At 39.2% G+C, this 25,982-nt stretch overlaps 1 protein-coding gene across 9 annotated transcripts in view; it reads left to right on the top strand.

Moving 5' to 3' along the window:
- The window catches only part of DNAJC6 (DnaJ heat shock protein family (Hsp40) member C6), a 166,359-nt gene that overhangs the window by 102,760 nt on the left and 37,617 nt on the right, over positions 1-25,982 (top strand). For all 9 annotated transcript variants that reach the window (XM_063654574.1, XM_063654581.1, XM_063654583.1 and 6 more), the window contains 3 exons: positions 12,898-13,048; positions 14,158-14,207; positions 14,321-14,469. In XM_063654574.1, coding sequence (XP_063510644.1) covers positions 12,898-13,048; positions 14,158-14,207; positions 14,321-14,469 — 350 coding nt within the window. The remainder of the gene's footprint in view (positions 1-12,897; positions 13,049-14,157; positions 14,208-14,320; positions 14,470-25,982) is intronic.

Genomic DNA, 25,982 nt, shown 5'->3' with positions numbered 1-25,982 from the left:
ATATTTTTTTTCTTAAGATGGAGTTTCGCTCTTGTTGCCCAGGCTGGAGTGCAGTGGCGCAATCTCGGCTCACTGCAACCTCTGCCTTCAGGTTCAAGCAATTCTCCTGCTTCAGCCTCCCAAGTAGCTGGGATTACGGGCGTCCACCACCATGCCCAGCTAATTTTTTGTATTTTTAGTAGAGATGGGGTTTCACCGTGTTGGCCAGGCTGGTCTTGAACTCCTGACTTCAGGTGATCCACCCGCCTCAGCCTCCCAAAGTGCTGGGATTACAAGTGTGGGCCACTGCACCCGGCCTTATAAACATTTTCAATATGTAGTTCTATATGTAAATTTCATGTGTCAATAAAGCTGTTTTTTCAAAAAGTGAAGTCATGGCAATGATTTGGGGAAGTCATTTTATTTTCCTGGTGCATCCATTTGAGGCATAGGGATACATTGCTAATATTCAATTGAGTATTAAAGTGTTATGAGTCTGGGTTCTTTCCTCTCATTGTCCAAGGGGGGCTTCCAGCTCTCTGACTGTTATGTTCCTGACTCTGCCTGATGAAATGAAAAAAACATGGGTCTTGTCTTCACACCGACATTTGGATATATCCTAACTAAGTAATCTGGTGAATGAATTGACCTCTTTGACTCTCTTTTGATTTAGGCTAGAAGTCCAATGCACTATCCTTTGTGCCACAGAGCCTGCCTGCTTGCACGAGTTGACCTCTTTGAGACACAGTTTCCTTATCTGAAAAATAAGAGCAAAAATATATTTCAGTTTTAATGTGTGGGATACTGTATATTCCTAGCATGGTGCCTAACATATAGTAAGGCCACTTTGGTATATGTGTAGCACATGTGTGTGTTGTATGTAGCACATAGCATATATACACTTACCTTGATCTTGTAAACAACAAACAATATTCATCCACAACCACTGCTACTTTTCTGGAGAACAATAATTTGATCTTTCTCTCAGAAGTTGGCTTGCAATGGCAGCTCCAGAATTTCTGTCTTGGAGCTAAGAGAAGACAATCTTGATGGAAGGGGAGGAGCTTGAGAAAACGCTTCTTAGAGCTGCATATGCATAACAAGCACACTGGTTTTCTAAAATTCTACCTGTATATGGGGGGTTGTTTGGGAAGACTGATAGAGTTCTCTCAGTTGCCCTTTGGTTCCTATATTGTCTCCCCTGTCTCTCTTAAATGGGACTGAAATGTCGAACAGAAAATTTTTGCCTTATTTTTCTCTTTGCAGTTTTCTTTAAGCAGACCATCAGTCCTCTGCTATCTCTATTCTCTATCATAGACAAGGTCAGATAACAGCAAGGACATTGTCTCTGTTCCAGGGTGGTAATTAAGAGGGAAATGTCATAGTCCATTTTATGCAATTTAAGCCCTGATCTTTTGATTAGAGAAGGGAGAAAAAAAACAACTGATGGCCCCTCACTTTCTGGAGTTGAAGTTCCATGTGGTGCGCAGAACCCTTTCTATTTCTTCAGGTTTCTATTGAGGATTCTGATCTCATTGAATAGATTTGATTATTATTATTTCATAATGCAGAACCTTTTTATTTGGTCCACGTGTTGAAGAGTAAAGATTCCTTATTTAGACCCCTTTTCCCTGGCACATCATAAGTACTTACTTTGTCTGTTGAATCAAATTAAGCAATATCCATGTAAAGTTTTATATGAGAGTTTATTGAGTAGAATTTGGATTGGCACCTGTAGCCTGATTTATTTGATTCTTGAAGGAACAAAATATGTTACATCCATTTGGCTGGAATTCCCCTAGCATCAACAGCCTGGTTGTGAACACTGTGCCCTATCTTTATTATATGCAGAGTCCATTTTGGTTTCAATGGAGTCATTACTTTGTATTTCTCATTTTTTCTACTCTTATCAGTCTTTTTTCATGTTGTCGATCCTTTTGGGAAAGAGGAGCTAGTATTGGTTTCTTAATTAGCTCCTCTATCTCTTTGAAGATAAACATTTCCCATCAAATATTAGCCTTCTTTACAATAAAGCTCATGTTGTATTTCATGAAATCTCCATCTTTTAGGCAGGCTTTCTCAGTGGGTTCAGTGTTGCAATCAGAAATTCTGAAAAGCTTGAGGAGACAGTGAAACAGTGAAAGCATCTGGTCATATTTGCTACCTACAGTTAAGCAAAACCAGGTCACTGCCAAAGTTGATCTGTTTGGTCTTCCTTGCCATCTCTGCCATCTTCTCTTTGATTATTGCATTCCATAGCAGCTCAGTTTCACATACTTTTATTGAGTGCTTACTGTGTGCCATATATTGTACTTAGGGGACTGTGAAGAGGCATGAAACATGCTTCTTGCTATTGAAGACTCAATAGCAAGTAATTGAGTTGAGGGGAGGTAGACTCATTCACAAGTAATTATAATGCAAGCTGACTGCTCTGAGTCCTAGGATAGAGGGACAGAATGAGGTGGGAGAATGGAGGCATGACAGACAAAAAGTACCTCTTGAAAGAGGCAGGATGGGGAAGTGAATAAGAGCAGAGAGGCTTTGGGTCCAGCCAAACCTAGCTTCATTTCATTCTGTTGTGACTGTTACTAAACTTCACCAAAACCTCAGTTTCCTCAGTGGGACTCTCACCTGCCACTGTGCTTAGTGCAAGGGTCTAATTTAGTTGTTTATGGAAACTGCTTAGCTGAGTGTCTAGCCTGGAGTACATGTTTAGTAGATGGCCTTTGTATGAGGATGATGATAGTGTTAAAGAATTTTAAAAGTGGAGGGGACTTAGGAAATCACTTAATTCATTCTCCTATGTTTATATTCTTTGAGACCTTGAGTTTGTGATTCTCCCATAGCTTGGGAAATAGCTGAGCCATCATAGTCTAGTACTCTTCCCATTAACGTCCTGAAAAGTGAGTGTGGAAATAGTGCACATACAGATTTCTTGGTGTCTGTAGTGATGACAAAAGCTTTAATAACTGGCACACTAGCATAATATAGAAATCAATATATATCGATGTAAAATATAACCCCCTTTTATTCTGTAAATAAATACACACAAGCACATGTATATTATCACTGTTTATAGCACAAATTATCACTCTAATTTCTAATTTTTTAATTGATTTTTGGACATTCTGAAGAGTATTCTTGTTACTAGCTAAATGATCTCCATTTCTGGGCCATGGTTTGACATAGGGAATGCCAGCCAAACCTTCCAGCAACTTCCCCATTAAATTGATTATTCTGGTTGGGCGTAGTGGCTGACACATGTAATCCCAGCACTTTGGGAGGTCAAGGCAGGCAGATCACTTGAGCTCAGAAGTTTGAGAACATGGCGAAACCCCGTTGCTGCAGAAAATACAAAAATTAGCCAGGCATGGGTGCACCCCTGTAGTCCCAGCTACTCAGGAGGTGGAGTTGGGAGGATCGCTTGAGCCTGGGAGGCGGAGGTTGCAGTGAGCCAAGATTGGGCCACTGCACTGCACAGCCTGGGCAACAGAGCCACACCCTGTCTCAAAAAAAAAAAAAAAAAAAAAAAAAAAGATTATCCTAAGGGCCCTGGCACTTTACTGCAGTACAAAGAGGGCTGGGTGTGCTGTTGTCTTGTAAAGAGCTGTGATGCTCTTGGATGCCTGTGCTTCCTATGTGGCCTGAAACCAGAAAGCCTGACTCATTGGCACTACCTGCTCTGTGGCCTCTGCCTGCCAGTGCTTAGCTCCCCTGGAGCCTTCCATGGATGCTACACATGCCCGTGCTTCTGCCCTCTTGGTCTGTTGAGCAGCTGTGTCCAGGGCCATAGCTGTAGCTTGTACAACGTGCCACCTAGTACAGAAGTATTGTAATATATCAAAAACCAGTACTACTGAATCTGAGTGAACCTGAATATTAGTCCTGCAAATAGCTCACAATAAGTCCTCACACCAGGCACCAGGTCACGTCAAGATGAGAAGCAGAAACTTCAGAGTGATAAAGAGGTTCACTTCTGTTAAACATTTGTTCTTCTGAACTATCAAAAGTGAAGAGTTTCCATGGGCCATAGCTTGGATGCACCAATAGGAGATTCTTACCCTAGGGAGGCTTGCCAGACACATCTCCAGTCTGGCTTTGTTAACCCTGAAATGGAACAGCATGGCTTTTTTTTTTTTTTTTTTTTGGCCAAGGCTGCGTGACTTTGCTAGAGGCAACATTTTTTTGTGGCTGTTCTATTAATATTTCTATTCTACAGATAAGGAAATCAAGACTTCTCTAGACTATATATCCAGCTAATAGCAGAGGTGGGATCCAGATCAGTTCTGGCTGAACTGAAGCTGACATAAAGCCTGTATTTGAATACAGGTTGCCTTCTGTAATGCCTAACCTCTTGTTTGGCATAGCGGTTATTGATTTGTTATTTTGCTAAATGTTATCTTTTTTCTCTGAAATTTTAATTTCTAGTTGGATTCCCAGCCATTTGTGGGAGGCATTCCTTGGAATCATGTACTATGAGTGCTGAATTTCTAAGAATTAAAATAAAAATTCTGCCAGGCATGGTGGCTCATAACTGTAATTCCAGCACTTTGGGAGGCTAAGGCCAGCCAATCACCTGAGGTTAGGCATTCGAGACCAGCCTGGGAAACATGGTGAAACCCTGTCTCTACAAAAAATATAAAAATTAACTGAGTGTGGTGGTGCATGCCTGTAATCCCAGCTACTCGGGAGGCTGAGGTGGGAGACTCACTTGAGCCCAGGAGGTGGAGGTTGCAGTGAGCCGAGACTGCACCACTGCACTGCAGCCTGGACAACAGAATAATACTCTGTCTCAAAAATAAATAAATAAATAAGTAAAATAAAATAAAATAAATTTAAAAAGATAAAAATTTCTGGTCATTTTAGAAGATCTCATTACATAAAAATCACAATGTCATGCATGGTCTTATTTGATCCTGTTGATGCCATGAGGCATGTAGAAAAGTTTTTGTTCTTAATTAGTTCCAGTTTATAGGGTGGGGAGTTGGTGGGGGGAAGGAGGCCTAGAGGAGTAAAATGACATACTCAAGGTCACACAGCTTTTAAGCAGAAAAACCAAGTCTCAAGTCTGAGACCTCTCTTCTCAAAGTCTATTACGTTTCCTCAAAGCTTCCCTGGAGTGAGATGAATGGGGAATGAGACGTAAGCAGCCTTTGGAGCCAAAGCAGTGGCTTTTTCCATGGTATATCTACTTGTTATGCCCATATGATCCATTTCTCTAACTGCTGGGAGCCAAGAGCTGAAAAATCTGTTATAAAGAAGGATGACAAAGCCCTTTGTGATAATGACACTAGTTCCCTCCTTGCCCTTTGCCAAGCACTGTGAAGGAATGGCCTTTCCCTAGAGTGGGGCATCTCTACAGAGTCACTTTAGTTTCAGGGATTTCTATCCCACAGTTGTCAATTTTATAGAAGCCAGGACAAGACATTTTTAACATTGTGACTCTTAACCACTGAGAAAAATGCCCACTGGTGAATGGGAACATGAATATGACATGATTCTAATGCCAAGTTCACTTTATCAGTCATCTCTCCAAAAGGCTGATCCTGAACACTATGGGATACTAACTCACTTTACTAGACCTGGATGATGAAAACATTCTGGAAAGAGGAAAAGCAATGTTCTGTGGAAGTGTTTTTGTGGAGTCCCAGAGGACTCACTGAAGAAGGCTGATGTCCCAAGAACTGCAGTTGGTACCAAGTGTTGGTTGAGTTCTTGAGAGCAAGAACTGCAGTTGGTGCCAAGTTGCTGCCCATCTCCTCCCTGTCCCCAGCATATTAGATCATCTTCAGTATTGATGCTGGAGCTGAGACAGTTACCACTGTGATGAAGCTGGGTCTGAAATCTTAGAATAAGTCAAGTGTAGAAGGATGTTCCTTCCTGGCAAGCCCCTAGCCTGCTCGGAATGAGGGAGGCGCACAGGCTCTTGGAGGGCTGTTGGCAGCCTTTGCCTGCCTCTCCCAGGCCAGCTGAGAAACTTGTGTGGCTGTGAACTGTGATGAATCACGCAAGAGGAAGGACGTCGCTACAGCTGTTGAGGAAGGACATATCCAACTTGAATAGCATAGCACTTGGCTCTTTATTTTATATAACATATTTTTAATTGTAAAACTAATGAATGTGGCCGGGCACGGTGGCTCATGCCTGTAATCCCAGCACATTGGGAGGCCAAGGCCGGCGGATCACTTTAGGTCAGGAGTTCGAGACCAGCCTCACCAACATGGCGAAACCCCATCTCTACTAAAAATACAAAAATTAGCTGGGCATGGTGGCGAGCACCTGTAATCCCAGCTTATTGGGAGGCTGACGCAGGTGAATCACTTGAACCTGGGAGGCAGAGGTTGCAGTGAGCTGAGATCGCACCACTATACTCTGGCCTGGGCGATAGAGCGAGACTCAGTCTCAAAAACAAAACAAACAACAACAAAAAAAACCTAATGAATGTAACTTGCAGAAAATTTAGAAAATATAATCATACAAACAAACAAAAATCACTCATCATTCTCCCAGATATAATTAAATATAATTACTATAACTGTTTTGAAAATGTAGTGGATAAAAGCCTGGACTCTAGAATAGCCTGCATGGGTACAAATTCTGGCTTACTAACTGTAGGACCTGGGGTGAATCACTGCTGTGTCTTTGCTTCAGTTTCCTTGTGTATAAGATGAAGATAGCAATGGTATTGCCTTCATAGGGTATTTGTGAAGATTAAATGTGTTACTACATACAAAAAATTTAGATCAGTGGCCTAGTATGTGGTAGGCATTCAGTAGGTTTGAGTTGTTATTATTTTATGTTTATTATATCCTCTGAATTCTTTCTCTAAACTGAGATAGTTTTCTTTTACAAAAGTAAGATTGTACAGTGGATTATGTGTTGTAGCCTGCTTATTTTTCATTTAGCCTTTGCCATGCCCATCTGTACTTTTCTGCAAAATGATTTTAGTAGCTAACCTATATGGTGTTATTAGAGATATTTAACCAATTCCCTTACTATTGAAAAAAATACATCACTTATAGCCTCTTGCCATGGTAAACACTATCTTGATGAACGTCTCTTTTTGGTAAGTTTTTGCATACCATCCTTCTTTTGATGACAGTATTTTATGGGGGAGCATTTCTTCTTAGGGGACCAGATGGAATTATCCACAGCCCAGGGTGCCATAGGCATATACTGAATAAGCATATGAGGGGATGATCACTATGCATTATGGACACTCCTTCTCCTTCTATACCTCTTCTCACAGTGTTTTGTCCATGGCTAAGAAATCAATAAAATGTTTATGAAAAGCAGCCACACTTACTTTTTTATATTTTCAGTTACATTAAGGCAGTTAAGACAAGCCCTAGCATTTGTATTTATCTTCTTTATATAATATCTAAATGACTATTGAATCATCTTAAATCTCTTTTGGAATGAAGCTCGATACAAATAAATGATCAAACAGCTAACTAGCAATCTAGTGGAAGACAGAAATTCTCTCCCAGGAAACACAAATTTTGTGTCACTCTTGACAGCAAGAACTAGTCAGGTTCCTACAACTTGGAAGGAATAGGATACTGCTTCTAGTTTCCCAAACATTAGGAATCCCAAGGAAAACTTATTTCTTACACCCTTAAAGTGACTCAGAGGTAAAAGTGCAATTCTCTGATGTTTGTCTTTGGTGGGCTTAGATTTTCACACCACAGACATCATTGAAACAAGAATCTACTTGGAGCCTTAGAGGCAGTCCTGGACCTTTCTCTTTGGATGGCACTCACATGCTCTCTCAACTCTGATGTCCTCACCTCCACTCTCTTACACCCTCAAATCCCTGAGGACCCTTAGTAAGCACAGAGTGTTCTTTCCACTGGGTGCCATTTTAGCCAAAGTATTTAGAAAGGTGTTGGAGGTAGCAAGTTCTGCATTCCTAAGAACACAAGTGGTGTTAACTGTCTGATGCAAGGGTTGGAAAACTTTTTCTGTAAAGGGCCAGAGACTAAATGCTTTAGACTTTGTGGGCCGTAAGATCTGTGTCACAACTATTTAACTCTGCATTGTAGCATGAAAGCAACCATAGGCAAGATGTAAACACATAAGGGTACTTTACTTCTGGACGTTGAAATTTGACCCTCATATCAGTTTCATGTTATGCAACATCATTCTTCTTTCTACTTTTTTCAATCATTTAAAAATGTAAAAGCCATTTTTATTTCACAGACTGTAAAAAAAACAGGCCGTGGACTGGATCTGGCCCACGGGATCCAGTTTGTTACCCCTTGATCTACCGTGGTCATTGTTTATCTTCTGCATTTCTTTCTCATTGCACCATTTTCTTCTTCGTTGTGCCATATTTTGAAACCTCTCTGCCCTTTCTCTTAACTAGCTGAGGCTAAAATATTTGCAGAATCTGTACTTTTGGCACTTATGTGGCTCATCAGGGAAAGCCAGAATATCTACCTAAAAGAACCAGTAGAGCAACGTCAAATAATGCCCCTCTTCTTTTTTGTGTGGCCTTGCCAGTTCAACGTATAATTTGAATATGTGAAGGTTACAGATGGACTCTGGCAAGTTGTTCTGATTTCTGCAGCATTCTAAAGCTCTAATGAGCAGAGCATGCAGCCTGAGGGATGGCGAGAGTCTGATTTTTAGATAATCAAGGATATTTATATCTTTTAATAGGCTGGTGCCTTGTAGTTCTATTCCAGCATAAAATTGAGAGTTGAAGAGACATCCAATCAATTTGGTGTCATCTCTTAAACAGTTATATATCAAAGGTGTGTTCAGGCTGAACACATGAAAATGTTACAGGGATGGAAATGGGAGAATTATAAACATTTTATGCTGCTCTATCCTCACTATATTTAAAACAAAAACACGATACAAATTTTTACTTGGTGGGGTGTGTTTACAGGGAAATAATGTGCTCTATTTCATATGAAACAGGACACAAGAGAGCATTCTCAGATTTGTAACACTAGCCGTAGTCTGTGGAGCTGCCCATTAGACCTGTTCCTGGCCTTTTATTCAGGTCTGTGAAGCAGTAGGGGCAACAGAGGCTCGGCTGCCTGCGTAATGAGATTGACTTGGTTTGCCTGGCATGCAGTGATTTATGAGGGTGCTTATTGTAGGGACATCTGCCGCTGAGAGCAGCCAGATGAAAGGTGTGTGGGTGGGAGGTGGAGGAGAGCAGGGAATAGGAGAGAGGCAGTTGTGTATAGGCAGGTAAGGCTCATCTTGATTATAGTTGTTGGAATCCTGAGCTGGGTGAAGATGTAGAATAGTGTGAAATGGTAGATTAGCAAGGCTTTGGAATTGCACAGATCTGGGTTTGAATCGCTGACTCTTCCACTTGTTAAATGGACTCTTTGGTGAGTTACTTTCCTTCTTTGAGCTTCCACTGCTTCATCTGTAAACGGGATAATAACCACTTCCACTCTCCCGCTATATGAAACTGTACTATCAAAAAGGTCTGAGCACAGTTCCTGTTGCATTGGAGAGCTCAGTTAGTGGTAGAGATGATTAATGTTTGTCCATATGTCCATTCATTGTTTGTTTACCAGTATTCAATGTTCTTTGCAATTTCTAACAGAGCCTCATTTTCTAATAGATGTCTAATGGTGACTTAGACATCTGTTAGGTATCAGTAGCTCTTAAGATCAGGATGGAAGAACATGACAGTCAACAAGTATGTATAGATATATGTATGAACATCTAAATGGCATGTAGGAGTGTACTGGTACATGAAATATGATTGGAAGAACAGCCACCTGGCCAGTGAGCACAGTAAAAGATACTTCACCTCACTTGTAATCAGGGAGATTACCAAAATAGCACCAAAGTGAGATACTTATTTATACTTGACAAAGTGGTAAAAATGTAAAAGTCTGACAATACTGTTAAGGAGAATATAGAGTGAAGGAACACATATGTACTAGTTGTAGGAATTTAAATTGCTGTGACTGCTTGGGAGAATGATTTGTCAATATCTAGTTATGTGAAGATGTACATACCTTATTTACTGGCAAATTCTGCTTGTAGGTATAATCTAGAGAGAGTCTTATGTATGTTATCAAAGTCATGTGTTCCTCACTGTGTTGCTTATTATAACAAATAGCCTACGTGTCCATCAGTGGGATAATTGATACACACATTAATTGAGCTAAAGCTGCATTTGGTACCAGCATAGATGAATTTTAAACAAAAATAAGTGAAAAAAATAAAGTTGCAAACTTATGCAAATAGAAAACCATTTATGTACAGCTTGAAATCTTGGAAAATAATATTAATACATTTTTTGTGGATACAAACATATGTAATACAAGTTTGAAGAAATTAATTGGAATGATAAATATAAAATTCAGGCTGATATTAGGAGAAGAAAGTGGGATGTGATTGGAAGGGTTGCCTGGGGCTCAATCTCAACTCTGCTGGTAAATAAATATTCACTAGCTTGTATGCTCTTAGACAAGTTTCTTAACGTCTGTGCCTCAGTTTTCTGATCTATAACATAGGAATAATAATATTATCTATTTCATTGGGATGCTATGAGGATTAAATGAGTGAATATAGATAAAATGCTTAGAAAAATACCTACCAGATAGTAATTGTTATATATAAGTTAGCAATTATAGTGCCTATTACGTGAACATTTTTATTATTCTTTATTTTGAAAATCTTATATATGGCAATTTTTGAAAAGGAATAGATGCCATTCTTGTCTTTTGTCATCATATAGTTGGAAAGTGAACAAAGATTAAAAATACCATCAATACAGGAATTTCAGGATGTGACATAATAGAGTTTAGCTATGTTCTCTTGACCCCTAGATTTATTAGGTACCATGCCAACAGCTTTATACGCATTTATTTAATTTTTCCCTGTGGAGTAGGCACAATTTTTACCCCTATTTTACAGATGGGAAGAAAGAGACTTAGAAAGACTGACTTCCAGGGTCACACAGCTAGGGGTAGCAAAGCTGGGCAGGAACCCAGGTGAGAATGACTCACGCTCTTGACTGCTAGGCCTTAAAGCCCTACCTGGCCACTGTTCACATTAACCACCTCCTCTACACAGATTCCTGCTTCCTTCCTGTATCAGCCTGCATAGGTTAGGTTGTGCTTTGGTTATGAACATTCCCAAAAGATCGGTGGCTTCTATTAACAAATAGGTGTTTCTTACTGTATTAGTCTGTTTTCACGCTGCTTTAAAGAACTACCTGAGACTCAGTAATTTATAAAGAAAAGAAGTTTAATTGATTCACAGTTCCACATGGCTGTAGAGGCCTCAGGAAACTTACAACCATGACAGAGGGTGAAGGGGAAGCAAGTCACATCTTACATGATGGCAGGAGAGAGAAAGAGAGCAAGGACGGAAGTGCCACATTTTAAAACCATCAGATCTCTCACTGTCACGAGAACAGCATGGGGAAAATCCACCTCCATTATCCAATCACTTCCCACCAGGTCCCTCCCCTGACCCGTGGAGATTACAACTTGAGATGAGATTTGAGTGGGGACATAGAACCAAACCATATTACTTACTCATGCCAAATATTCATCAAAGGTCACCTGGGTCATCAAAGGTCATCTGCCACATAGCTCCTTTCTCTGGGACCCAGAAGTACTGGACAGAGCAGCCACAGTCTCCAACCAACCTTGCTGATTGCTATGGCAAAGGGAGGGAGAGATACAGAGAGAGAGAGAGAGAGATACAGAGAGAGAGAGAGAGAGAGAAAGAGAGAAAGAGAGAGAGAAAAACTACGGAGAATATCACATTAACAGTTAAATGTACCCTGGAAGTGATGCACAACATACACTGTGATACACGGCACTTCCCCTCACACACATAGGCTGGAGCAGTGGTTTTCAACCAGGGGTAATTTTGCCCCCACTAGGGGATATTTGCCAATCTCTGGAGACATTTTTTATTGTCACAACTCAGAGGTGGAGTTGGGGTTGGGGCAGGTGCTACTGGCATCTAGTGAATAGAGGCCAGAAATGCTACTCAACACCTTGCAGTGCACAGGGACAGCCCCCTCAAAACACACACAACAAATAAGTATTTAGCCTAAAATGTCAATAGTGCTGAGACTGAGAAACCCTGGACTGGAGCTAAGCACAAGGGGCCAAAAAGCGCAATTTTAAGAAGCTATAAGGGAAGAGAACCTGAAATATTTGACAGATAGCACTAACAGCCACCATGCATCCTAAGGCCTAAAAGCTGTACTAAAGCCCCTTCAGAAGGTGTTTTTCATGATAGAAGTGAACCAGTGCTTTAAGAGACAGCCATGGAATGGGGCTTCTAATATAGTCAGCTTCATCAAAGGGCCGAGGAGTGCCCTGGACTCACTGAAGTTGACTACTGCTCTTCCTCAGCAGTCTCTCTGGAGCAGAACTGTCCAAATGTAGTACAATAAAGGCCACATATGTAGCTTAAAAATTTCCAGTATCCACACTAAACAGGTAAAAAGGAGCAGGTGAAATTGATTTTACAGCTATAATTTCTTTAATTCAATATATTTAAATTATTATTTCAACATGTAATCAGTATAAAAATATTGAGATACTTTACATTCTTTTTTTTTTTTTTTTGCACCAAGTCTTTGAAATGTGTTGTGTGTTTTATATTTACCGCACATTTCAGTTGAGACTAGCCATATTTCAGGTGCTCAATTGTCACACATGGCTAGTGGCAGCAATACTGGAGGTTTCTGTTCCTGGGACTCAGTGAGGGACTGACCTGGGTCTCCCCTGAGGACCAGTAGCAATGCTATAACTCAGAGTCTATAAGTTCTGAGAGTGGAACACAATTTCCAGGAATATCGGTCCCAGACTCTTAAAGACAGTCTGTGTATGTTTTAAGAATGAAGAGGGATTGGTTTTCCGTGGATTCTCTGCCATCGCCATTTTTGTTTGTTTGTTTGTTTTTTGGCAGGTGCCTCATCTCCAGACATGGAGCCCAGCTATGGGGGAGGTCTCTTTGACATGGTAAAAGGAGGTGCAGGGAGGCTCTTTAGTAACCTAAAGGACAACTTGAAAGACACCCTCAAAGACACATCTTCTAGGGTGATACAATCTGTGACCAGGTACGCACATTCTTCCCAGTTAATTTAGTGGATCCCCATGCTCTCAAAGGATCTGGTTACCTGCTGGCTGCTTGTCTGGCTCAAAGAGTGTCAATTTTGGGATATAATTTTATGGGATCTGATGAACTGAGAAATGTCATTGAAGACATAAAGTTAAGTCCTTTAGAAGCTATAAGCACGGGGTGGGAGGACTCAGTTCATTGCCACATTAGAGTATAATGGTTGCCCTCCCTGTCTTTAGAATCAAACATCTTGGGTTCTAATGCCATATCTGCCCTTGTTAACTAAGAGCCCTCAGGCAAGTTAATTAACCTCTCAGAGCTTTTTTTGAGCTTTTTTTTAATACCCTGACAGGATTTGTGTCTTTGGGTTGTTTAGGGATTAAATGAGATTAAAATATACGTGCAATCTGAATAAGAGTTACCTACAGATTGTAATCAAATCAGAACTTTGTTTTGGTTTCCTACTAGCCCTTTAACATTTATTCAGTGAGAGAAGTTTTCTACTCTTCCACTGTATGAAAATTCTTATAAGCAGGTCATAGGAGTTATTTTTTATTGTTTAGTATTAGAAAATTCTAGGGTCACTTTGAGTTACAATATGCAGTTCTAAATCAGAAATTCAAACATCAAGTCTATTATATTAATCAAAATTTTAATCTTTGTTCAAAGATAAAATTATTCTTACCTCTGATTCTCAACCAGGGCCTGGTAGGCAGAAAAATGGCGTCATTTATTTTTTCTCAACCACTTCTTCCCCTACCCCTTAGCCACTTACAATCATGGAAGATATTTCCAGGTAGGCCAAGAAGCTAGAACAATTGGTGTTGATAAATAAGCAGAGTTTTCTATTCTGAGATTGATTCAGATCATGAAGTGGCATCTACAAGGGCATTAGAATGCACCAGTTGGAGTGGCATATTTATACCCCTGAGGTCACGGGCTTTCTTTTCTCAGTGATTCTTCTTTGTTAGAGAGAAGGGCTGGAGGGGAGTCAAAACATGCCCCCTGGACAGCAGTGTCCCAGTTCATATACGCAAGTGATTGAGAGAGAGAATCTTGGCATATTTGGATCATTTTAATGAGTGCCCATTTTTGTCTTGCTTTTAGCTACACAAAGGGAGATTTAGACTTCACTTATGTTACCTCCAGAATTATTGGTAAGTTTCTGATGTTTATTAACAATCCTTTGGCTCAGTTTGCAGTTGCTGCCCATCGTTACAGCAGACCTAAACATTTAACCTGTTTTCTTTCGGTGTGATCTCTCTCCTAGTGATGTCCTTTCCTCTGGACAATGTTGACATAGGATTCAGGAATCAGGTTGATGACATTCGAAGCTTTTTGGATTCCAGACATCTTGACCACTACACAGTATACAATCTGTCACCTAAGTCTTATCGAACTGCCAAGTTTCACAGCCGGGTAAGGATTTTTAGCCCTGAGATCATACTGTTGAAGACGTGATGGTGCTTTTCCTCCTCAGAGATACCCTTAAAGCACGTGCCCTTAGGCATCTGAAGCTGAAAAACTATACACTCTGGACACTTCTGTCCACAAAATATTAGGCTGCTATGAGATATCCTAAAGATTTTCCTTGGGTGAGGATACTTACAGGAAACTGTATCTGTCAATGAAATACCATTGAAGTTGGGGTCTCAAGTCTGTTGGTGCTTGGTTGTTCCATGGCACAGTGTTCATGAGGCTTAAGTTGGAGACTGAACTGCTGCTAGGGCAGTTGGCTGCCTTCATGCTGTTACACTAATTATGCCTTTGACCCTTCTTTATTGCTACTTGGTATCAAGATGAGGCAGTGTGGATAGACCAGTACTGACAAGTATTAATGGGAACATCTTTCCATTAATATATTTTAAGAAGTTTTTTGAACTAGGGAAAGAAATATTCCTAGTTTCAGCTTGGTTTAGGAACTGAGAGTTGGCTTAGGTTTGAATCTGATATTGAGCCTGATATTTCTGGCCACTGAATTCTGACTTACTCACTAAAAAAAGGCATTTTTTTCCCCTCTCAAGAACATCTCTAAACATTTTTGACTTAGCCTTTAGATGTGATTGGTTCTGCAACTTCATTTGGGTCTATTAATAAATAGAATGGACTTTCTATGCATGGATCCTTTAAAAGTGAAACTTGATGTCAAATGTGTAAAATGATAGCTGGTTGACAATGCTGTGTATCTAGGATCTTAGCTTTGATGCTAGAACACACTTCATTCCAAATTCCAGTTACCATTGATAATCTCTGGGCCTCAGTTTCCAGATCTGTAAAACACACAAGAAAATTGGTGTACATGCTTTGTATGGCTCCTTCCTGCCCTAATATTCAATAAGCTATGGGAGAGTTTTAGGGACCTCTTTTTCAGCGTATTCTGAGAACAGTCTCAAATTTGGTGTGCATCAGAATCACTTGGAGGGCTTGTTAAACACAGACTTCTGATTCAGAAGGACAAGGGAGGCATAAGAATCTGCATTTCTAACAGCTTCCAGGGAGCTGCTCCTGATGTTGCTGCGGGGACCACTCTTTGATAAAGCACTGATAACGCCATTCTGAAGTGGTTTGATCTAAGTTGCCATTCTATAATGAAGATTTTAAATGCATCTGTTTAAAATCTTCTGTAATAAAATAACTTTCCAACTCTTATTCCATCTATTAGCTAATTCAGAACAAGTGAATTAACATCAAACAAAAATGTGGATAGATATTTTGTTCTTAATGTAAGGCAAATCTTTTGAATTGTTTTTCTTGATTGGAGGCTAAGTCAGTGCCATTATTTTCATAATTTAAGGACTGTGGAACATCCTACACAATAGTTCATAGAAATTTTATTTGACCTTGAAAGATCTGTGATAATCTGGAGCATTTTCCCTCTGAAAGTAAATAAAGATATAATATCATTATAGAAGCATTTATACATATAAAGATGTCTCTTTGTATAATATTTATAAAAGGCAATCTCTATAAAGATGTTTTTAATGAAAGGCATCTATCAGTGTAACTAAAGATTTTGTGACTGGACTTAAGGGTTTACCAAAGGAATCAGAAATTACATATTAAATACCTACCCTGGGCTGCTCTTACTTGCCCTAGAAGAGGAGGGAGCATTTTTTTTTTTTGGATACCTAGAACAACAGTTCCTGACAAGATAATCAATGTTTTTAAAAAGCATGAATGTGCTGCACCCATTAACTCGTCATTTAGCATTAGGTATATCTCCTAATGCTATCCCTCCCCAAAAATAAAAATAAAAAATAAAAAAAAGCATGAATGTGGAAAGAATTGTTAAACACTATAGATATAAAATAAATATTTGGTTTTTGTTCTCAAGACACCTAAGCCTAGTTGGCGAGAGAACCCAGGACGTTCTAAAGGTAAGTACAAATAATATTTACAATACCTGCCAAGGGAGATTAGTAAAGGGAGACACCAGTGACAGCTGGACCTTAGAGCAGGAGAAAGATATAGATCAGAGGAGTGGGGTCATTTCTTGCCTATACAAATCGTAAAATATCTTGTGAGGCTCTTGATGATCTAGCCTCTATCTGCTTCTCTAACTTCATCTTTTACCATTCTTCATTGCCCAAAAATCATATGCTCCAACTAGGGATATGCATGTTCTCATGTGCACACAGACACACACAATCTTCTTGCATGAGTTACTCCTTCTCCCTTAAAAGCTACCCATGTCACACACCCTTCGTCTCCTTCCTTCTTTCCTTCCTTCTTCTCTTCTCCTTCCTTTCTCCTTCCCTTCTTCCCTTCTCCTTCCTTCCTTCTTTCCTCTTCTTCTTCCTCCTCCTCCTCTTCTTCTTCTCCTTCTCCTTCTCCTCCTCCTCTTCCTCCTCCTCCTCCTCCTTCTTCTCCCTTCCTCCTTTCTTCCTCCCTCCCTCACTCCTCCTCCTCTTCCTCCTCCTCCTCCTTCTTCCTCTTCTTCTTCTTCTTCTCCTTCTTCTTCTTCCCCCTCCACTCCCCTCCCCTTCCCTTCCCTCCCCTCCCCTCCCCTTCCCTTCCGTTCCCTTCCCTTCCAAAAGAGCCTCACTCAGTTGCCCAGGCTGGAGTACAATGGCATGATCTTGGCTCACTGCAACCTTTGCCTCCTGGGTTCTGATTCTTGTACCTCAGTCACCCAAGTAGCTGGGATTACAGATGTGTGCCACTATGCCCAGCTAATTTTTGTATGTTTAGTAGAGACGATTTTGCCATGTTGGCCAGGCTGATGTTGAACTCCTGGCCTTAAGTGATCCACCTGCCTCAGCCTCCCAAAGTGCTGGGATTATAGGTGTGAGCCACCACCCCCAGCCCATCTTCTTCTTTATTTGCCTAATTTTGCTAAGGAGAAGATTTCCACATGCCACGAGGCTTTTCCAATTCTCTCTCCTAAAACACAGGATTGCACTACATCTTTAGCTCTTCCCAGATAGTCCCACAATTTGTCAGAATGCAAGTGGATCCTCTGACCTGTCTGCTTTACCCTTAGTTGCATCTCAGGGAGGCAGTCCCAAAGCCGTAGTATTTCCATCTTACCTTTGTTTTTGATTTGCCTACATCTCTTTTCAAACTCCTAGACCTTTCTTTCCCCAGCACTAACACTGTGAATGGATTTGCATCTCATTGTTGCATGACTTAGAAAAATTTTCTTTGTTTTTACCTTTCAGTTCATGAGGACTAGAACCATTTCTTACTCCTTCCGGTTCTGTGGAGTGCTACGTCTGAAATTAAACCTTATTTTAATAAATGTTGATGGTAGAGTCTACCATAAATACTAAACATGGAACTGGTTTTATTTATAGATTCATAAGGGTGTATAAAGTCATAGGCATTTTTTATTTATAAACTCGTGGGAGTCTGGATCTGCCCACATCATATACCTCTGTGCCTTGAAACCTGAATTCAGTCATTTTACATGAAGAGTATGTGATTGTTTGTATATGTTCAAACCTGCATTTGAGGATGTAGGTAGTGATGTTGGCAAAGACAGGCTGTTTCCAGGAAGATTTTACTTTTCTGAGGGTTGTCATTCTGTATTTTGATTCACTTTTATGCTTAGAAGCCACATTGGTTGACAGGAATTGTATGAAATGATCAATACTGTTTTCCTGATTTTTCTATTATGTACTTGCATATGTCACAGAATGTTAAAATAGGACTTCGTTTAGTCTCAGTTTAGCAGAGGCTACAGCTCAAAACAATGCATAGCACATAGCCCAGCATTCAAAAGCGAAGTACTAGAATACCTATTCAGGACTGCAAAGGATGTATTAAACCTCAGGTGTTTTTATTTTTTTAAATTTTTTTTTGACTCTTTATAGCCAATATCCACCTTGAGGAAATAAGAGTACTGATGCTGACAATGAAGTCCTGGAGACCAACAAGATGCATCAGTTAAACCAGATGTTCATAATGACTCCTCTGTGTATGTAGATCTATTGGTAGGCTTCAGAGAGCTTAACCATCTGTTTCCACTCCTTTAAAAAAATTATTGTGGTAAAATATACATAACATAAACTTATTGTAACCATTTGTAGCATACAATTTCAGTGGCATTAATTATATTCCCAATGTTGTATAACCAACACCACTATGTATACTTAAACCTTTCTCATCATCCCCAACATAAACACTGTTCCCATCCACTCCATGCATATGTGTGTGTATGCGTGTATACACTGGTTTGGTTTCTGCATAGAAGGTTTATAGCTGTGCCCCAGAATATCAGGAACATTTATACATTTCTTGGCATTACTGTTGGCAATAAATGGAAAGCTGGATGAATGGACACCAAGGCTACCTGACTCCAGAGTTCTTAAGTTCTGATTAATGCTATTCTAGGGCCACTTTGTCTCTCCTCCTTCCACTGTTCACCCAGGAAGGACAGTATGGTGACAGAGTCCTTCTAGGAGCAAAGAAATCTGCAGCCCAGCTGGTTCTTTTAGACTCTACCTTCTTAACTTTCTAAATGACATAATCTTCTAGGATTTCTTTCCCTTTGGGAACAATTTGATTTTTGGAAAATGTATTATCAACTTGGGTGTCTTAAAGGACTCATGATTGAAGGTCAATGTTTTTACCCCTTTTTCTTCCTGAGCACACCAAAGAGGTCGCTACAGCTCCCAGTTGTTTCTGCATTGGTGGGAGGTTGGTGGGAGATTGGCTGGAGTGGGGGAAGTTTATAGCTCATACTTCATCTCTCACTCTGCCACCATGCCTCAGTGTCAGGACAGGAAATAACTGGAGTGAAAAAAACAATCCCTGGCCTGGGGGCCAGAGGACCAGAGACTCCCACATTCTAGTTATGAAGCCTTCCATGAATTGAATGTCTTAACCCTGGTAAAATACAGCCATCACTTGAAGCTGTAACCACTCTACAAATGCAAGATGGAGTTATTGTTATCAGTCATCAGACAATGTAGTATAATGGAGAGTGCACAAATTTTATTTTTTTAAACTGAGATGAAGCCATATAGTGTATACAAACTTTAGACTTTAAAAATTACCCTAGGTTCACATCTCAGCTGTTCTTCTTCCTGGGCAAGTCACTTTTACCTCTCCTTTGACTCGTTTTTCTCCTGTGTAAAATGGATATGCCAATAAGAGAGTGCCTATCTAACAAGCACTCTTAAAAATTTTTTTTGTAGGTTTGTTGTAAGGAATAAATTTGATAGCAGTGTCTTGCTTAGAGTCATCATTCAGTAAGTAGTAGCTATGATTAACATTGGTAATAATAAAATGCTACGATAAATGATTGACTGAATTATCCCCATCCTCCAAAAATGGTGCATGATTCATAAAACACTGGATATAGCAATTAAGTCATACTCTCTGTAGAAGCTTTCATTCCTATGCTTAGTGAATGGCTGCTTCTGCCCATCCTATCTTGGGCAAGGGATAATGGAGAGATGAAAATTGAATGGCATTGAGCTCTAGCGATGATTTGGCCTCTTTTTCCCACTGGGTGGTATCATGGCAGCCCTGAAATCTGTATGGTATCCTCTGATGCTAAGCAAGCCCAGGAGATGTTCAAGGTATTCAGGAAAACTGGCGACAGCATTGCGAAGTGTCAGTTACTGCATGAAGCTGTGAACCCCAGAGAGCTACAAAAATAGCTTGCAGTGATTGAATTCCTTTTTTATTTTGTTGGTTTTGTTTATGCCTTAATGTTTTCCCCTTTTAGACAGAGCACATGCTTTTAAAAAATTCTAATTGTATGTTTGCTTAATGGTGTATAATTATATATCAAGTAAATATATAATTATGGAGTACTTTAAATTAATATTATTTACTTGATTGAGTTAATGATTCTGGAGCTATTAGCCTATTGTGCTAAGAATAATTTAGCCAACTTTTAGCTGAGACTCATTACAGATATTGACATTTGGGGGGTGTGTGTGTGTGTGTGTGTGTGTGTGTGTGTGTGTCATAGCCAGTTTTTAAAACCTTCAAAAATATTTCTGGGGAAATAAATTTTCTATACTTTCATTCTGTTACAGTCTAAAAAAAACCCAATAAGATGGGTTCACCTGTTACCTCCTCAAGATATGGTACATATGGACAAATCTTATCATAAAAATAGATTGCCAAATGGGGTTCATTCCTTTATTCTTTCACTCATTCATTCACTCAGCTCACCTGCTGAGCACCTACCATAAGAGCAACACATGCACAGTGGACACTGGGGTTACAAAAATGAGTGAGTTATGGTCTCTCTTCTCATGGAGCTTGGTGTCTAGAAGGGGAGACAGGTGTAAGCAGTTTATTCAGTACAGCTTGACCACAAGCTAGCATTTACTGTGTTTATGTTGTGCTACTTAATTCTGACAACAATCCTATAATGCTCATTTATACTTTACACACTAGATAATTGAGGCCTGGAGAGGTTAGTAAATTGCCTAAGGTTAATCAAGTAGTAACTGGTAAATCCAGAGTGAAAATCCAGCCTGTGAATTTAACCATGTTGCTCTACTGAAAAAAGCTGTAATAGATGAAAATAAACAGGGGCATGAGTATAAAGATGACTAAGCGTTTCTGTTTGTGAGTATTAGAGAAACAGTCAGAGCCAAGAGAACACTTGAACTTTTTTTTTCTTTTGTAAACATTAGAGTTAAAATATGCATATGTAATGTACCATTTTTACCATTTTAAGTGTACAGTTTAATTAGATTTATATTATTTTTTCCTCCTTCAAACCCCCTCCCACTCCTCTTCCTGGCCTCTGGTAACTACTAATCTACTCTTTATCTTCATGAGATCCACATTTTTAGTTTCTGCATATGAGTAAAAAACATGCAATCTTTCTCTTTCTGTGCTTGGGTTATTTCACTTACAGTGGCCTCCAGTTCCATCCATGTTGCTGCAAATGACAGGATTTCATTCTTTTTTATGTGACTAATATTTCATTGTGTATGTATACCACATTTTATTTATTCATTCATCCGTTGGTAGGCACTTAGGTTGATTCCTTATTTTGGCTATTGTGAATAGTGCTGCAATAAACATGGGAGTGCAGCTTTATATTCGATATATTGATTTCCTTTCTTTTGGATATATACCCAGTAGTGGAATTGCTGGATCATATGGAACCTTCATACTGTTCTCTATAGTGATTGTACTAATTTACATTCCCACCAACAGTGTATAAGAGTTCCCTTTTCTCACATTTTCACCAGCATCTGGTATTACCTGCCTTTTTGATACAAACTATTTTAACTGAAGTGAGATGACACTTATATTGTGATTTTGATTTGCATTTCTCTGATTAGTGATGTTGGACATTTTTTCATATAACTGTATGCCATTTCTATGTCTTCTTTTGAAGATCTGTTAATTCTGTTCAACTCTTTTGCCCAGTTTTTAATTTGTTTTTTTTTTTTTTTTTTTTTTTTTACTATTGAGTTGTTTGAGCTCCTTATATATTCTGGTTATTAATTTCTTGTCAAATGAATAGTTCACAAGTATTTCCTGCCATTCAATGGGTTGTCTTCACTTTGTTGATTGTTTTCTTTGCTTTGCAGAAGCTTTTTAGCTTCATATAGTCCCAATTGTGTATTTTTGCTTCGGTTGTGTGTGCTTTTGAGGTCTTCCACAAGAAAGTTTTGTCCAGATCAATGTCCTAGAACATTTCTCTAATGTTTTCTTCTAGTTGTTTTATATTTTTGGGTTTTGGATTCAAGTTTTTAATCCATTTTATTTGATTTTTATATATAGTTAGAGATATAGGTCTATTTTCATTTTTCTGCATATAGTTACCCACTTTTCCCAGCACCATCTATGGAAAAGACTGTCCTCTCCCACTGTAAGTTCTTGGCATCTTTGTCAAAGATGAATTGGTGGTAAATGCGTGGACTTATATCTGGGTTCTCTATTTTGTTCCATTAGTCCATGTGCCTGTTTTTATGCCAGTACCATGCTGTTTTGGTTATGGTAGCTTTATAATAAACTTTGAAGTCAGATGATGTGATGCCTCTAACTTTGTTCTTTTTGCTTAGGGGGGCTTTGGCTATTTGGAGTCTTTTGTGGTTCCACATACATTTTAGGGTTTTTTTTTTTATTTCTGTGAAGAATGTCATTGGTATTTTGATAGAGATTGCATTGAATCTGTACATTGCTTTGGGTAGTATTGCCATTTTAACAATATTATTTCTTCTAATCCATGAGCATGGAATACCTTTCCTTTTTTTGTGTCCTCTTCTATTTCTTTCATCAGAGTTTTATAGTTCTTCTTGTGTAGATCTTTCACTTCTTTGGTTAGATTGATTCCCAGGTATTTTATATTTTTTGTAGCTATTGGAAATGGCATTGGTTTCTTGTTTTCTTTTTCAGATTGTTGGCTGTTAGTACATATAAATGCTGTTGATTTATGCATGTTGGTTTTGTATTCTGCAACTTTACTGAATTCGTTTGTCAGTTCTAACAGTTTTTTTGGTAGAGTGTTTAGGTTTTTCTAGTCCTAAGATCATGTTGAGTTCGAACAAGGGTAATTTGACTTCTTCCTTTCCAACTTAGATGTCCTTTATTTCTTTTTTTGCCTAATTGCTCTGGCCAGGACTTCCAGTATTATGTTGAATAATAGTGGCGAAAGTGGGTATCATTGTTGTGTTCCATTCTTTAGAGGAAAGGCCTTCAATTTTCCTCCATTCAGTACAATGTTAGCCATGGATTTGTCATAGATGGCCATTATTATTTTGAGGTATGTTCCTTCTATATCTATTTTCATGAGGATTTTTTTTTTTTGAGACGGAGTTTTGCTATCACCCAGGCTGGAGTGCAGTGGCGTGATCTTGACTCACTGCAACCTCCGCCTCCTGGATTCAAGCAGTTCTCCTGCCTCAGCCTCCCAAGTAGCTGGGATTACAGGTGCCTACCACCATGCCCGGCTAATTTTTGTATTTTTGGTAGAGACGGGGTTTCACCATGTTGGCCATGGCTGGTCTAAAACTCATGACCTCAAGTCATCTGCCTGTCTCAGCCTCCCAAAGTGCTAGGATTATAGGCGTGAGCTGCCGAGCCCGGCCTCATGAGGATTTTTATCATAAAGGGATGTTGAATTTTATCACATACTTTTTCAGCATCTATTGAAATAATCATGTATTTTTTGTTCTTGATTCTATTAATGTGGTATATAACATTTATTGATTTGCATATATTGAGCCATCCTTGTACCCATGAAGTGAAACTTTTTTTTTTTTTTGGAGATGGAGTCTCGCTCTGTCACCCAGGCTGGAGTGCAGTCGTGTGATCTCGGCTCACTGCAAGCTCCGCCTCACAAGTTCACGCCATTCTTCTGCCTCAGCCTCCCTAGTAGCTTGGACTACAGGCACCTGCCACCACGCCCGGCTAATTTTTTTGTATTTTTAGTAGAGATGGGATTTCACTGTGTTAGCCAGTATGGGCTCGATCTCCTGACCTCGTGATCTGCCCGCCTCAGCCTCCTGAAGTGCTGGGATTACAGGCGTGAGCCACCATGCCTGGCCATGAAGTGAATCTTTATTGATAATGACGAATGATCTATTTAATGTGTTGTTGCATTTGTTTTGCAAGTATTTGGTTGAGGATTTTTGTATCTGTGTTCTTCAGTGACACTGGCCTGTAGTTTTCCTTCTTTGTTGTATCCTTCTCTAGTTTTAGTATCAGGTAATGCTGGCTTTGTAGAATGAGTTTGAAAGTATTTCCTCTTCTTCCATTTTTTAAAAAATAGTTTGAGTAGGATTAATATTCGTTCTTTTTTAAATATTTGGTAGAATACAGCAGTGAATCCATCAGGACCTGGGCCTTTCTTTGATAGGAGAATTTTTATTACAGCCTCAATCTCATTACTTGTTACTGGTTTGTTGAGGTTTTCTATTTCTTCGTGGTTCAATCTTGGTAGGTTGTATGTGTCCAGGCATTTATCCATTTCTTCTAAGTTTTCTGATTTGTTGGTATACAATTGTTTATAGTAGCCGTCTCTTATGAGCCTTTGTATTTCTGAGGTCTCAGTTGTTATGTCTCCTTTTTCATTCCTGGTTTTATTTATTTGGGTCTTCTCTTTTTCTTAGCTTACCTAGAGGTTTATTGATTTTGTATATTGTTTCAAAAAAAAAAAAACCTTTTATTTTGTAGATCTTTTTTCCTTTTAGTTTCAATTTTCTTAGTTTTTTCTCTGGTCTTTATTATTTCTTTCCTTCTAGTAATTTTGGCTTTAGTTTGTTCTTGCTTTTCCAGTTCCTTGAGGTGTATTTTTAGGTTATTAATTTGAAGTCTTTCTACTTTTTTGATATAGGTGTTTATTGCTATAAACTTTCCTCTTAGTACTTCTTTTGCTGTATCACATATGTTTTTGTATATTTCCATTTTAATTTGTTTCAAGAAATTTTTAAATTTCCTTCCTAATTTCATTGACTCATTGGTTGTTTAATTTCCATGTGTTTATGTATTTTCCAAAGTTCCTTTTGTTATTTAGTTGTAAAGTTTTATTCCATTGTGGTCAGAGAAGATGCTTGGTATGATTTCTATTGTATTTATTTATTTATTTATTTATTTAATTTATTTTTTTGAGACGAAGTCTTGTACCGTTGCCTGGGCTAGAGTGCAATGGCGTGATCTCAGTTCACTGCAACCTCCACCTCCCAGGTTCAAGTGATTCTCCTGCCTCAGCCTCCTGAGTAGCTGGGATTACTGGCGCCTGGCACCATGCCCGGTTAATTTTTTGTATTTTTAGTAGAGTTTCACTGTGTTGGCCAGGCTGGTCTTGAACTCCTGACCTCGTGATCTGCCTGCCTCGGCCTCCCAAAGTGTTGGGATTACAGGCGTGAGCCACCGCACCTGGCCAATTTCTGTGTTTTTGAATTTGTACAGACTCGTTTTGTGGACTATGGTCTATACTAGAAAATGTTCCATGTGCTAATTAAAAGAGTATAAATTCTGCAGCAGTTGGGTAAAATATTCAGTAAATGTCAGTAAGGCCTATTAGATCTTGAACCTGGGTTTTAAAAGATGAATTGGAGTTTACCAAGAGAAGAAAATACATTGCAGACAGAAAGGAGCTTGTAGAAATGTACATTTTATGATTCTTCTGACAGCAAAATGTATCTTCCCAGTTATTCTGTATTTTTAATCAGTAAGTCATTTCCATTCCTTGAAAACAAACACATCAATGGGGAATATATATGTGGGTAAAGATTAGACCAGAAACAGTCCTGAATCATGTTGGGTAAAAGGGGCAAGCCATCATAAAGTTTAAATTGACAGAGGCCAATACAAGATCACCCTGGACTGTTTGGGAGCTGTGCCAAACATTTCAAATACTTTGTTTAATAAACCATACTTGTCCCTCCTAAAGGTATATGAAAGTGGGTAACCTGGAAGGTCTCCTGCCATTTGCCCCACAGTCATCTTGTGGAAAAAAGTTACAAATTAACAAAAAAGAATGGGTTTTCTTGGCAGCCCCAGAG

This window comes from Pongo pygmaeus, chromosome 1 (genome assembly GCF_028885625.2).
Source record: "Pongo pygmaeus isolate AG05252 chromosome 1, NHGRI_mPonPyg2-v2.0_pri, whole genome shotgun sequence".
Taxonomy (NCBI): Eukaryota; Metazoa; Chordata; class Mammalia; order Primates; family Hominidae; genus Pongo; species Pongo pygmaeus.
The sequence above is the reverse complement of the archived record's forward strand: the minus strand, read 5'-3'. Positions and strand labels throughout refer to the sequence as shown.